The 15,395-nt window shown below is 38.0% G+C and overlaps 2 protein-coding genes across 2 annotated transcripts; one reads left to right on the top strand and one right to left on the bottom strand.

Annotated features, from left to right (window-relative positions):
• Positions 1–517: 517 nt before the first annotated feature.
• LOC109163830 lies at positions 518–1,475 on the top strand. Its single transcript, XM_019312544.1, has one exon. It carries the CDS (start codon positions 780–782, stop codon positions 1,251–1,253), a length of 474 nt encoding a protein of 157 aa, XP_019168089.1. The 5' UTR covers positions 518–779; the 3' UTR covers positions 1,254–1,475.
• Positions 1,476–4,537: 3,062 nt separating this feature from the next.
• On the bottom strand, positions 4,538–9,502 carry LOC109163783 (ABC transporter B family member 9-like). The gene is made up of 9 exons (XM_019312488.1): positions 9,254–9,502; positions 9,097–9,151; positions 8,787–8,962; positions 8,489–8,710; positions 8,104–8,342; positions 7,228–8,027; positions 6,262–6,940; positions 5,685–6,180; positions 4,538–5,605 (listed from the first exon to the last, which is right to left on the bottom strand). Exons 1-9 carry the CDS (start codon positions 9,500–9,502, stop codon positions 4,685–4,687), a joined length of 3,837 nt encoding a protein of 1,278 aa, XP_019168033.1. The 3' UTR covers positions 4,538–4,684.
• Between the last annotated feature and the right edge of the window lie 5,893 nt (positions 9,503–15,395).

The raw sequence follows: 15,395 nt of genomic DNA, 5'->3' as shown, positions 1-15,395 counted from the left end.
CAGTGGCCTATTTAATCCTTATTCCATTACATTATTATTGAATTGTAATTAATGTCAACCAAACACCCCATTAAATTCTTATCATTTCCACACTAAAAGTAAGATATCAGCAACCTAACATTTGTGTGAGGCTCTAATGTACCGGACTAAGAAACTTGCAAATTAATTAATATTCTCCCAAAAGGTTTTAATTTGGTCCATCAAAAAGCATTATTAATTAGATAAAGATTGAAATTTTGCTGATGCCTTTGCAGAGCCCTCCGGCCTCACCACTCGCCCCACCCCACCCCACCCCACCCCAACCCGCTTCTTCTTACCACCATGATTTCAGAAATGTCAAAAACAATTCATCTTTAAGGAAAATATAATTTTCCTATAAATATCTATCTGTAAATCTGTAATGATAGATATACAAGCAAAGCACACACATGCATTTCCATATATAGGAATTATATAAGTATATGTATGTTCAAATCAATTTGGGGTTTTCAGAATTTTTTATTTGCTTAAAAATTCAGTCACAAATAAGTATTCAATTTGGAATTGATGAATAGCTTAGCTTGAAGAAGAAGCTACTCACGGCATCGTTAGTTTTCAGAATATGATCGAAAAAGTTATTCTCTGAAAACCCTTTTTTGATGAGATTTGGATTCTCCTGTATTCTTAATATTATTCTTCTGCCCTCTATATCTATATAAATTAAAGCTACGAGGCTGAAATATATATAACATTTCCTTTCCGATCCTTTGTTTAATTTAACGGTTCGATCGGCGAGTTTTATGGATGGCAGCGCCGCCGCGATGAGGCTGAGGAGGTTGCCCCACGTGTTCGGGAAGGTTCTGGAGTTGCCCTTCCGCTCCGATGACGACGTGATTGTGGAAGAAAACGCCGAGGGGTTCCGGTTCGTGGCGGAGATCGGCCATGTTGCCGAGCACGGCTGCGGCGGCGGCGGCTTGAGGGCCCACGCGGTGGAGATCCATCCCGGAATAACCAAGATTGTGGTGAGGAATAATAGTCGTCATCAGGAGGGGTCGTCATCGGTTGCATTGTTTTTGGAGCAAATGAAGCTGGACACGTGGCGGTTTAGGCTGCCGGCGTTCACGCAGCCGGAGCTAACTAGGGCGGCGTTCGTGGACGGGAAGCTCATCGTGACGGTACCCAAAGGCGGCCCCGGCGGCGGCGGCCGTGGAGAGTTGGTGAACGGAAGGCACGCTTGGGGTTGGGGAGGCAGCCGGATTATTAGAGTGCAATAATTTTTGCATGGAATTCGCGAGCTCCAAATTGATGAGGAAAACGTACAATTCAAACCTTATTATTATTTCTTATGCCAATAATTAAGGTTTCGAATCTTGTTTACTAATAATGTGAAATGTGCATATATATATATACACATGTATATTTGAAATGTCGTGTTGTGTTGCTACAATGAATAAAATTTGGATAAATTAATCATCTTCGGATGTGATTATTCATAATTACTTGTCTAAACTTATTACTTTTGTTAGAAGCTCTCAATGAATTGTTACTAAGGATGGAAATAGGCTAGGCTTATAATAACTTAAGACCTGATTCTAGGTTTGACATTACTACAAAAATGATATGATCATATAAATGTCTGGAGTTCGAACCCCTCACGTATGAAAAATCAATCTGAACAACACTTTATTCTTGACAAATTATATTCTGCACCGCGCATCAAAACGACGTCGTTTTACATAATGAAAAGAAATGGAATTTTTGCAAAAAATAACTTTGTTCTTCAGTTTCATTTTGTATACACTGCAATTTCAGTTCAACACAACTACAGTTTCATTTCGATATAACTACAGTTTCATTCAATATTTATACACTCAAATATGTGAAAATGTTATTTAATTTTATTTTATATACACTATAGTTTCATTAAAACACAACTACATGATCATTTCAATATAATTACAGCTTCATTGTACAATATACACTCAAATATGTGAAATGTTATTCAGTTTCATTTTATATATACTGTAGTTTCATTTCACCACAACTACAGTATCATTTTGATATAACTGCAGTTTCATTTGATAATATAAAAATAATCCGTGAAACAGTGTCGGTTCAGACACATTGTAGTGTCACTCTGTTATAACTGCAGAAACGGTGTCGTTTTGACGCGCGGTGCATAATCGATTATGCACGGCGATACACGATATAACGACTGCTTTATTCCTTAATTGGGCCAGCCCAGTGCGAATGGGGATTAGGCTGAGTATGGTACGTGCTTAGATGTCTTCTACAATTAGGGCCTACTCAGAACATCTCGTGGTCTAACCCAAAAAATTGTGTGTTTTCACTACACCTATGTCTAAAAGGTGTAGTGTAAAATTTAAAAAATAGTCCGGTGGTAAAAGTGTAAATACATAAGAAAACGCTACACCTGTGTGTTTATATATATATATATATATATATATATATATATATATATATATATATATATATATATATATATATAAACGAGATTACTTTCCGCGACACCCCCATGTATATATATATATATATATAAACGAGATTACTTTCCGCGACACTCGCCACATGGGGGTGTCTCGAAAAGTCCCCAAAAATTAAAAAATAAATAAATAAAAATAATATACATACTTTCTGCGACACCCGCCACCTGGCGGTGTCACAAAAAGTGAACTAAATTTAAAAAAAAAAAAAAAAAAAAATTAGTTGTCCACCATTACACATTTACACTAAAAATACATATAACAATATAAATTATATAGCTGACCGTTATTAAAAACGATAGTCTAAATAAATACTACTTTTGGTTTGAATTTTTCTAAGTATTTTTAATTCTCTTTTGAGTAACATTATCATTGTATTCATCTTCACTATTTATCTTTGATACAGTTAATTACCCAATGTATGTGGAGTGTATACCATATGTATGTATCTAGAGCATATATGAAATATATGCTCCATAGAGTAGTGACTCAAGAGTGGAAAATGGTAGAATCATAGCTCCAAAACTCCTTTATTCATTGATCTTCTTCTCATAGCCCCAAAATTCCTTTATTCATTGATCTTCTTCTATTTTGTAGAGAGAGGGGAGAGAGTTGTACAGTGGAGGAGAGAAAGAGGAAAACAAGACCTAAACTTGTGGGTCAATGGCCATATATAAGCCCAAAAGTTACTAAAAATAAAATAAGTTAACTTTTATGCTAAAAGATACATTATCTTTTAAAAATATTTGTTTAATTATATACGTATTTATTTATTAGAAAGAGAAATCATTCCAAAGAAATATTTTTTCCGACATCCAACTCATGAAAGTAAGTTACTAAGTAACATCCTTGTCAAACTATTTTTAATTACTTTTATTTATTATCTAATATTATTCATTTTTTTTTTGCAAGTTGAACATATATTTCTTGTTTGGGATAAAGTAAAAATAAGCCACTGAAGTATTTGGGAAACAGCAATTAAGCCATTGAACTCAAATAACCATCAAATAAGCCATTGAACCCGGAAAAAAGAGCAAATAAGTCATTGAACCCTGAAAAAAGGAGCAATTAACATTTTTTATAGGTTAACTCCAAGTTTTTGCTTATTGGATTGCCAAATGTTTATTTTATTTACGTTTATTATTTTTTATAAATATTATCCACTTGGATAGTATTATATTTTAAAATAATTATAATCAAAATAGTTTTATCTTGTCGAGATTTGATTTGTTTATTTATTATTATTTTTCACTAGATCTTTTGTTTAAAAAAATAATAATAAATAAATAAATTAGATCTAGACAAGACAAAACTACTTTGATTATAATTACTTTAAAATATATTACTAAAATATATTACTATGTAGATGGATTATAATAATAAAAAAACGTAAATAAAATAAATATTTGGCAATCCAGTCAGTAAAAACCTGGAGTTAACCTGTTAAAAATGTTAATTGCTCTTTTTTTCCGGGTTCAATGACTTATTTGGGGGTTATTTAAGTTCGATGGCTTAATTGCTTTTTCCCAAATAGTTCCGTGGCTTATTTGTACTTTATCCCTTCTTGTTTTGAACTTATCCCGGACGAAATATATATGTACAAGGAATCAAGGACTACTGTTGTTGACTTGTGTCTTGTAGTTTGTTGTGATTTACAAACTTATTTTGAATGTTTTGAAGTTTGAACAATGTTATTGACTTGTTGTGTCTTGTACTTCGTTACGAATTTATTTTGAGTGTTTTGATTTGAAGTTTGTATTATTTATGTATATAGATAAAACAGAGTAGTTTAAATTTTAAATCAAACAAGTCAAACTGTCAAATTCAAGGTTAAAATCGAACTCGAGTTCAAGCGAAAAATCAAACTCGAACTCGAGCTCAAGATCGACGTCGAACAATCGAGTTGCTCGAGTTCGAGCACACCTAGGCTCGAATTCGACTCGTTTACACCCCTACATTAATTAAGGACAAGGGTAGAAAATTAAATTTGTCAATTGCAATTTTGTAAACGGAATTGAATATAAATCAATTTAAAATTAAATTTGATATTAAGATCGAAAATGAGACCGCAATAATCCGGCCACATACATGCATTAAATTTATTGTAGAAATTAAACATGTTGGGATCGGAGGTGGTGCGTGGAAATATTAAATTTGTATCTTCAATCAATCTATACTATGCGAAAGAATGGGATGATTATTTAGGTAGTAGTACTAGTAGTGGTGGTGTGAAGTGCTACCAAGGAAGCATAAACTCCTCCATTGATTTTCAAAAGCGTCTCATGTTTCCCCTTCTCTGCAATGATTCCATTTTTCACCACAGCAATCAGGTCAGCCCCTTTAATTGTTGCTAAACGGTGAGCCACAACGACAGTGGTCCGGTTCACCATCACGCGCTCCAACGCCTCTTGCACTATGTGTTCTGACTGTGTGTCCAGCGCGCTCGTAGCCTCGTCCAGCAAAAGAATTCTTGGATCTTTAAGTATCGCCCGAGCAATGGCTATCCGTTGCTTCTGACCACCGGATAGTTGTGTCCCTCTCTCTCCCACCGGAGTATCGTAGCCTTGAGGCAGTGAGGAGATGAAAGTGTGTGCATTGGAAGCTTTTGCAGCCTCAATGATCTCTTCCTCGGTAACATTTCCTTGTTTGCCATAGGCTATGTTGTTGCGAATCCTGTCGTTGAAGAGTACTGGTTCTTGGCTCACCAGCCCCATTTGTTGCCTTAGCCAATTTAGGTTCAATTTCTCGATTGGAACCCCATCCAGCAAAACCTCTCCAGAATCAGGAGCATAGAACCTCTCTACTAGCCCGATCACCGTTGATTTCCCACTTCCACTCTCTCCAACAAGAGCGCATGTCTTTCCGGCAGGCATAGTCAGGCACATGTCCTTGAAAATTTGGATATCCGGGCGAGTTGGATACTTGAATGCTACATGTTGCAGCTCGATATCTCCTAGGACCTTAGTTAACGTTGTACCTTGTTCACTGCTACTATCAATCTTGGGTTTTCTGTCAAGAATGTCGAATATAGAGGCCGCTGAATCCTTAGCCTTGTTAAGGTCTGGTGCCATAGCAGAGGCTTGAGAAACTCCAGTAGCAGTCATTGCCAGTGCAAAGAAAACCTGCCAAATTCAAAATTAAGTTTAGATCGAATTGGTCGTGTATATATGTTAGTTGTTTCAATTATTCATTCATTCTGACCTTGAAGACCTGTGGAAAGGTTGCTAAGTCGTGTTCGATAAGAACAGCTCCAATGTAGAAACAAAATGCGTTTGTGAGATAGAGCACAAGAGAACCAAAGCCCAAACCCCATCCACTTATGAGTCCTACTTTAACCCCTTGCTTCACAGGCTCTTCACATTTCTTCTGATACATGGCCATCACCTTCTCTTCTGCACAAAATGACGCCACGGTTCTTATGCTCCCAACTGCATCATTTGCAACTTGACTTGCTTCTTCATACATCACCTTGGCGTCAGCACTAAATCCTGCATACAACCTCATCTGCATAAAACCCTGCAAGCCTAGTAGTGGAACCACAGCGAGGATGATAAATGCTAGGATCCAATTAGCTGTAAAGGCAATTATGACCCCTGCCACGACTGTTGCTATGTTCTGGACAATTAGAGCCAAAGCATCACCTACAAGGCTCCGGACAGTGGATGCATCGGTGGATAATCTTGCGCCAATTGCACCACTGAAGTAGGTACGTTATATATATATTAGATGGAATTGAATTGAAGTGGTACATACATATATAGTTATATACTATATATACCTTGAGTTTGCAGGATCATCAAACCAGCTGATTTCTTGGTAGACTACTTTCTGGAATGTTAAAGAACGGATTCTCTGGATGAGTTTACCCCCCGCAATTCCAAAGAAGAAATTCTGGATGGGCACAACGATTAAAGTAGCTACCCCGAGGAGAACATACATGAGTGCCCAGAACTTGGAATCTTTTTTCATCTCTGGTAGGGGCTTGAAGAAAATTTTGATGACAGTGGAAAGAAGGAGGCCGAATATTGGGAAGATTGTTCCATGAAAGCATGCAGCTAAAACTCCAAGAAGCAAAAATGGAAACTCTGGTTTGTTCAGGGAGGCAAGCCTTCTTATAGACACTTTCTTTCTTTTCTTTAATGTTTTCTCATCTACTACGACCTCCTCTAATTTACCTTCTACTTGTTGATCTTCAGATTGTTGGATGTCAACTAGCCCTGCAATTGGATGTGTGAAAGATTGTACACGGCTGATAGATCTTCTCAGTACAGAAGATAACATGATCTGTTGCTGCTGGCTTCTACTTAATTCATCATCATCATCATCATCAGCAGCAGCAACAGCTGGATCTTCTACACTCGTCATCGTCTTCTCTTCTTGCTGCTTGTTTCCTTGCTGCATTTTTACTAGCTGTGTATATGCTCCATTAGGATCTTTGATCAACTCATCATGAGTTCCTAACATATATATTAAGAAATAAATTAAAATGACCAGTACAGTACAGTTCATGAATATATACCTACATATATCAGTATTGCAAAAATCGCGCCAAGGCGATCCGATTATAGGCGCTAGGCGGTTGGCCTCCTAGGCGTCCGCCTAGGCGCTCTAGGCACCTTAGGCGGTCCACAGGCACTTAGAGGGCGCTAGGCAGTCGGCCTCCTAAGCGCCCTAGGCGCCCGCCTAAGCGGTCCCCAGGCGCCTAGCGATTTTTTCAACATTGACAATATATATACATAAATACCTTGTTCCACGAGTTTGCCGGTTTGCACTACTGCTATCAGATCAGCATTTCGGATTGTGGTCAAACGATGAGCAACGACCACAGTGGTCCGGTTGGCCATGACCTTGTCTAGTGCATCTTGCACAATTCTTTCCGATTCTGCATCCAAAGCACTAGTAGCTTCATCAAGGAGGAGGATTTTCGGGTTCTTTAGAATGGCCCGGGCTATAGCAATCCTTTGTTTTTGTCCGCCTGATAACTGTGTTCCATGCTCACCAACCATTGTATCAAGCCCCTCGGGGAGCTTGTCAAGGAATTTGGCTGCATTTGCAAGCTCTATTGCGGTTCTGATCTCTTCATCTGTAGCATTTTCCTTACCATAGCTTATGTTCTCTTTTATGCTAGTTGCAAACAAGATTGGCTCCTGGCTCACTAATCCCATTTGCTGCCTCAACCATCTCACCTTAAATTTCTTCAAGTTAACACCGTCTATAACTACTTCTCCAGAATCAGGATCATAAAACCTTTCCAATAAACTAATGATGGTAGACTTTCCGCTCCCGCTCTGCCCTACAAGAGCTGCAGTCTTGCCACTAGGGATATAAATTGAAAACCCTGCAAAAATTTGCACATCTTTCCTCGCCGGATACTTGAAATACACATCTTTCAGCTCAATTTCACCCTTGATATCTTGCAGCTCAGTGCCACTTGTGTCGTAAACATCAATCACTGGTTTGCGATTTATTGTCTCAAACATTTTGTAAGCTGCAGCCTGCCCTGCCGAAAATGCGTTGAGAGATGGACTTGTCTGCCCCAGTGCACTATATATATAAATATTTCGATCAGATAAGATCAGATCAGCCAATAAATATATCAATTAAATGCTTAATTGCTTACATTCCTCCATTCATGATGGCCATAAGAATATTAATCACATCTCCTCCTGTGTATCCATTGTGTATTATGAGCCTGGCACCGTACCAGACCGCTAGCCCGTAAGTGCTGAACACAACTAGTAATATAACTCCCAGTCCTATGCCAGAAGCAAGCCCTTGTTGAACTGTAGATTTATAAGCGATTTGCAGCTTCTCGTCATATTTGTTGATTGCGCGTTGCTCTCCGGTGAAAGAAGCAACCTGTAGGCAGGCCAAGTATGTACATAGGTAACTAACAGATCAGATCAGACAACGGTTTTAGACCAAATTGTTGTCTTTTATACAAAAGACAACACTTTTGTTAAAAACTGTTGTCTTAAAACAGACAAACTACTTTAATTACGTACAGTTCTAATCCCTCCTATTGTCTGCTCCACTACATTTCCCGCCTGTGAATAAGCAACTTGGCCACGGCTCGACATCTTTGACACGAGAAGCGCCATAGATCCTCCCGTTATAACCAGGGCAGGTATGGAAGAAGACAACACCAATGCGAGAAGCCATCCTTTTGCTAAGGCAATTACAAATCCTCCTATGAATGTTGAATTGAACTGTAAGAACTTCCCAACCTACACCAGGAAATAATGAATTAATAATGGAGATCAGATCTATAGAATGAACAACTTTAATTATATTTTCACCCACCTTTTCGCCCATGGCTTCTTGAATTAGAATAGTATCGCCAGACATTCTACCTATAACCTCTCCAGTTGAAGTTTCCGTGTCAAAGAAGGCAATATCCTGTCTTAGAATTGTCTGTAAGTATAATGCCCGTATACGAGCTGCCTGACGCTCTCCAGTAATCATCCAACACGACATCTCTACCATACATAAAATATAATTAAAATAATAAAAAAAGCTTAAATGTTAACAACATGGATACTATAAGCTAGCTAGCTACTAGTTGGATCTTGAAAAACTTTCCTATAGACGATAGATATATAGATGCACTTACGTAAATATGAAGCTACGCCCGAGCCGATGGCAAGGTACACAAACTTGATACATATCTGGAAATCACAGTAACATTTTTATTATATTATATTATATTATATATTATATTATGCATGTATATATAGTATACGTAGTAGCTAATTTAAGGTAGGTAGTACCTTAGAGACTTGATGAACAGCATGCGAGGGATCTGTAGTTCCGAAGGAATTTATGAGCTGGCCGAAGAAGATAGTCATCAGCGGCTGCGCCATCCCGTTAGCGATGGCGCCCAATGTGCCGAAGATTATTAGACAGAGGTCGAGCCGGTCCGCGAATGTAAACAACTTGTAGAATGGGACTTTCTGTTCTTCATTACTACCAGCTTCTGCTTTCTCACCACTTTTTTGTTTTTCTTCAACAAAACCCATGTCTGCTAGCTAGTTTCTCTCCTCTCGATCTCTCACTTTCACTCTCACAAAATATATGCAGAGTGTAGATTATATATATGTTTTTTGCATAAAGAGATACCGAATTTATTGCTTCAGATCAGAGCTTATTCACCTCTCATCTCCTTCCATTTCCACTTTACTTTCAGATCCGACTTTTAATAGCTATATGTGGGTTTCTTCTGGATCGAATATTTGACTGTCGTGTGAAACAATTAAAAACATGTTTTTTTTTTTTTTTGACTGGACAAACATTAGCTCATAAATTAAGCAATTAAAAAAATAAATGAGATTATATTAAAAAAAAAAAAAAAGAGTTATGTAACAACAACGGGGAAGTGAAGATCCATCGCCAATGGTCAATTACTCAATTCCGTAAAAGTGCATACAAATTTTGATGTGAGTCTAATTGTATATGTTTCTAGTGTTAGTTTGAATCTATTTGTGGGTTTAAGTTCATGAAAATGTTACTTTAAATGCACATCCCCTTGTTTTCTCATTAATATATGATTTTACACTTGGTTTGAATGTTTTACGGTTTTTATTAGTGTTTTGGAACCATTGTAGATTAATTGCAAAAGCAGAGAAAGCTCTAGAACGAGTTTGGTGCCAAAACAAATTCAAGGTGAAGCTAAGGAGGAGACTAAAATGCTTCAAAGACAGCCAAAGAGTACAACTTTCAATAGATTTGATCACAAGCTAGAACAAAACAAGGGAAAAGTTGAGCAAAAGATCAAAGAGTTGTAATTATCGCTAAATTTGGGACACCTTAGTATTTTGATCATATCTCACTCTAGGAATGTCCGATTCAGGTGATTATTGCGCCATTGGAAAGAAGACTCGAAAGGCTACAATTTATGTTTCAGCAAAAGACTCCACACGTCGAAAGTTTCCAGCAGCGTTTCAGTTTGGCGAAAATCAAGACTAGACACGTCGAAAATCTTGATTAGAGTTTGGAAAGTGGCGCGGAAACTTCCTAATGCATCCCTACTTGGCTCCCACTATAAAAGGTCCATCTTCCCTCAACCCTAGACTATTATGCTCAGTTTTGGAGACAAGAAAGATGAAAAATCATCAAGAGGCACAAGTTGTCTTGGGAGCAAGAAGAAAGCTAGGGAGATTTAGGAAAATCACTTGGTTCACTCTTGTACACTCTTTTATAATTTGTAATTTCTTTATTATATTTTGCTATGTATAATTTAGTCATGCTTGGCTAAATTCCATTAGAGATTCTTGAGTAAAAAGTGATTATGAACCTATGTGTCTGAGCTCTCAGATTCTATAATATATTATATATTATTTGGGTTTTAAACTTGTGTTGCAATTGTGATTATATTGTTCTTGCTAGTAGTTTAGGGCCTGCATTACTTGTTTCATAGCTTTGTTTATGTCATAACGGGAGTTAGGCATAATTGAGAGTACACACAATTGCACTTAACTGTTGCACCTTGGGAGATGGCATATATGTTAGGGAGTTTAATTCTTGATTATTGCGCATTGGGGATATGGTAGTAGTTATGAATTTATTATGAATGCTTGTTCTGTTATTATTGGGTGTTTATATCAGAGGAGTGAATATTCACTAGAGTTAGAGATTACGAGAGTAACTCTATACCATCTTTGCATTCTCACACTTGTTTAAACCCAAATTTAATATTGCACTTAAGTTAGGCACTAGGGGATTAAACACTTGAATCCCACGAATCTCGTTCTCTCTCTATTTTTTTCAAAAATCATGATATTTTGTTTTGTTTTATTATTTAATGCAACCATCCAAGATAATCATTAGGATTAGCTTCACGAGAATAGATTTGCAGCTAGTGCTTAATACGCCTAACTTCCTTGTGGATCGATAACTCGTTACTCCGAGTAATTATTTGTTTGAGAAATATACTTCAACCAAATTGGCGTCGTTGCCGGGGAGGAGGCGTTTAAGTATTAACATTAGTGAAAGTTTTATTCTAGGAGTCTAATGCATTTTTATTTTTTATTTTTTATTTCTACTAACCTATAACAAGTGCTTTGTTTGAGTGTGATTTTGCTTTTGATCTAAGAACTTCGTTTTGTATGAGTACTCGATCTTTGGGGAAAGAAGGATTATTGCCTTTGAACTTTGAGATTGAGAAAAGAGCGCAGCCAAGTTTCTTAGAAAACAAATAAGAATGGCACAGGTACCGGGAAATCCAATCAATGTGAATCCTAATGAAGGTAGGGATGACAATGGAGGCAATCAACCACTACTTGTGGGGAGATCCATTTCTGACTACATTGCTCCAGATGTTGATGAGCATGATAGCATCAATGTGCTAGGTGTGGAGTGTTACAACCAAAAATCTAATTTTATAAATCTGATTTTAAGAAATTCTAAAATAGTCATTTTTCACTCCATTAAAATTTTTTGAGATAAATTTGTTGTTTGAATAAATTATTTTGAGTTACTTTTTAAATGAATTCAACACCGCAACTTATTTTAATTCAAAAAATTCTAAATTCTCGGGTACATTGCGTACCAAGTTTCTGATCCGAAAGTCAATCTAAGTGAAACCGGGAGAAATCTGAGAAATCTAAATTAAGTGGTTGTCTAGAAAGTATTTTTGGAAAAATGTATTTTTGACCCCAAAACTATTTAAAACTATGATTCTAGATCTTGGTCCATGAAGCTTGGTGAACCACTAGACTCCACCTCTCCTTGCCTGATACTTTTAAAAGCCAAGCCAAATTACCATTTTGCCATCCACCAATCATTGTTGATTCACCTAGGGTTTTGAGCCACTATAAAATGTATAGTTAGCAGACATTTCTTCCTAATTCCGTCCTTGTCTTCCCACTAAGAACTCTGCAAGAAAACCAAGAAGAAAACAGTAAGTTTCTTAGGCTCATCCTCATCCATTCATTTATTTCCATCTAGCTTCCCTTCCTTAGCTTCCTATCTCTAAGGTTCTTGTTTTTAAGGGTTGTTGTGTGGTTTGTTTGAGGTGTCTAGGAGGTGAAGGAGGTAGTGGCTGACTTGGGAAGAAGGAGGAATCCCAACAAGCTAAGAAGAGGAAACAACAAAGGTATAACCCCATGGACTTCCAGCTTAGTTTTGGCTCTGTGGAGCCTCTGTGAAATAGCTAGAAATGAGTAGAAATGCTAGAATGTTGTATGTTTGAGCTATTGGATGTCTTGTTGATGTTGTATGATGTGTTGTTGTTGATTTGGAGGTAGTTATTTGTCTGGTTTGGCTTTACAGGTGAAGAAGGAGCCACGGGTGCACCTCTCAATGTGCACCAGTGGAAGTCACGGGCCTAGCCAACGGCCCACGAGGGGAGCCGTTGGCTAGGGGTGTGCAAATTTCTGAGAAATTTCGGTTAACCGGCCGAACCGACGAAATTCGATTAACCGTTTTCGAAGCGAATATTTCGGTTCGGTTAATGGTTAAAGGTTTTCCTAAAATTTGGTTAACGGTTAATTCGGTTCGAAAGTGTCGGTTAACCGAATTAACCGAACGGTTAACTGAATTTTGAAATATATATATAATATATAATATATTAAATATTAAATATATAATTACTAAAATCATAAATAGTCAAAATGTCAAATAGAATAAATAATAATCTAAATTTATTATGATATGTATTTTTTGAAAGCCACCACATAAGATGATTATATTAGAGATAAGCTGCAACAAAATCCGGAGGGATAGAATCCCAATACATCACATGAGTCTGAGTAAAAGCATGAGATGCTAAAGTATGAGCCATAAGATTATCTAGTCTAGGAACAAAAATAACTGGGCATAAATTAAAAGTTGACAAAATAGTCCTGCATCCATCAATGATATAGCCAATATAGGAGCGCATCCGTGTGGCTTGTGTCGTTAAATGGTGTTGTAAATTGCGGCAGTCCGTATGTAGTTGTACCGAGAGTATTCCTTTTTCCTTCAACCATGATAGAGCCTCTTTACATGCCAAAGCCTCCGCCATCAACGGAGATGGGCAATCGGGTAGTTGCATACTGAAACTTGACATGTATTGGCCTTCGTTGGACAGCACAACCGCACCTGTCGTAGCCCTTCCCGTCGACGCATGAAACCCGGCATCTACATATGCCCTGGGCAGTCCATTCCCGCCACTGCCAACAGAGATGGAAGGCTGCGCTGTCGTCGTCACTCCATGCACCGAGCGCCACGCCTGGGTTGCGGCTCTTGCGGCATTGACTACCCTCCGGGGCAAGGGTAATGTATGCTCCCATACCGCCTGGTTTCTCGCCCGCCATATATAATAGAGGACCGCGGCTGCCATAACAAGTTGGTTAGAGGTGAGTGTTTTAATAATCACAACAAACCAAGTCTCAAAAGAATCGGCCACAACATGCATAATAGGCAATGAAGATTCCCGCCATACAGTTTGCGAGAAAACACAAGATACTAGGGCATGCATTGTATATTCATGATGAGTAGTGCACATAGAACATGCTGGATCAATTTCCACTCTTTTCGTTATGAGATTAGTAGTGGTAGGGAGAACACCACTCAATGCTTTGCATAAAAATAATTTCCACTTGGGTGGCATCTTCATCTTCCATACGTGGAGCCAATCACTAAAACCCCCAACATTGTGTGCATAATTTCCAACAACAAGCCTGTAACCACCCTTAATCGTATAGTTTCCATTTGGGTCCCCTTGCCAATACCATGTGTCTGAGTAATCTGGGCATATAGGTATACGGTTAATTCGTGCCACATCATCAGGTGTGAATAAGTCCCGGAGTATATGGGGGTCCCAAGTTCTAGTATCTATGTATTTTATTTTAATTGGAATTATTATTTTAGGAATTATTTTATGGATTTTAAATTTTAGGGAAAAAAATTTTGGTTAATCGGTTAATCGACCGATTAACCGAAAAAAAGTTCAATTCGGTTAACGGTTAAAGCAAAAAAAAAATTCGGTTAATTCGGTTCGGTTAAAACGGTTCGGTTAACCGAATGAACACCCCTACCGTTGGCTAGAGCCGTGGCTAGATGGCCCTAGTCAAGGGACATGGCCCTAGGCCACCGCTGGACGACTCCAGGCGGCGGAGCTTCCCTAGCCCCGCCGCTAGGACCGTTGCTGGCTACCTGTGCAGTGGTCGGGCCCTTGTGGCTCAGCTACGTGTCGTTTCGGACCAGGTGTCACGGGCCCTTGTGGCTCGGTACCTTGGGATCGTCATGACGCACGTTTGGCCTTTGATTTCGTTGATTTTGGATTAGAAATGAGCATGTTATGATAGAAATTGTGATGAAATGATTTACAGTAATGTTATTTTTGAGTTCATTAGACTTGCACTGCCTATGGGATTTGCTTGTTAATATCTTCCTGATGATATTTGAGTATTAAATAGAGAAGCATGAATATTTTGTGAATGAGAATTGTTAGAAAAGCATGATTAAAGTGTGTATTATGTTCAATGGAAATTGTAGTCTGTTTCGATAGTAGAAATGTACAAAGTATGTTATTTTTTCCAATTCAAGCGTGATTGTGTGTTCTTTGAGAGTTCACAGTGATATATAGAATAGGAGCATGTGTTCAGTAAATTACATTCCAAGCATTTCATGTTTTAAAAGTGCATAAAAGGCCAACGTGAGCCTAGTATTATTTTCCAAAATTCATAAGCATGTGGCATGTCATCACCTTGTTGCATTGAGAAGTTGTTGAGATGTGACATGCATAAGTTTGGTGCATGAGAAATATATATATTATCTATCCATATAAGTGAGGTTTTGGAGGACCCGTTGGGACTATGTCATTTCGGATGATGTTGACCGGATATTGCGATCCGATGTGTTGTAACGCAGTGTATTCCCACGTTACGAGGTTGGAAACTGTCCGCCGGGCTTGGAATCCTAGTCAGGGGG

Source organism: Ipomoea nil, unplaced genomic scaffold, assembly GCF_001879475.1.
Source record: "Ipomoea nil cultivar Tokyo-kokei standard unplaced genomic scaffold, Asagao_1.1 scaffold3043, whole genome shotgun sequence".
Taxonomy (NCBI): domain Eukaryota; kingdom Viridiplantae; phylum Streptophyta; class Magnoliopsida; order Solanales; family Convolvulaceae; genus Ipomoea; species Ipomoea nil.
The sequence above is the reverse complement of the archived record's forward strand: the minus strand, read 5'-3'. Positions and strand labels throughout refer to the sequence as shown.

Excerpts from the sequence above, each read along its gene's own strand:
- LOC109163783 (XM_019312488.1), bottom strand. The coding sequence starts at position 9,502 with ATGGGTTTTGTTGAAGAAAAACAAAAAAGTGGTGAGAAAGCAGAAGCT. Across the intron at positions 8,028-8,103 it reads GCCATCATGAATGGAGGAAT|TGCACTGGGGCAGACAAGTC; the intron begins GTAAGCAATTAA and ends TTATATATATAG. Across the intron at positions 5,606-5,684 it reads CCTTTCCACAGGTCTTCAAG|GTTTTCTTTGCACTGGCAAT; the intron begins GTCAGAATGAAT and ends TGAATTTGGCAG.
- LOC109163830 (XM_019312544.1), top strand. The coding sequence starts at position 780 with ATGGATGGCAGCGCCGCCGCGATGAGGCTGAGGAGGTTGCCCCACGTG.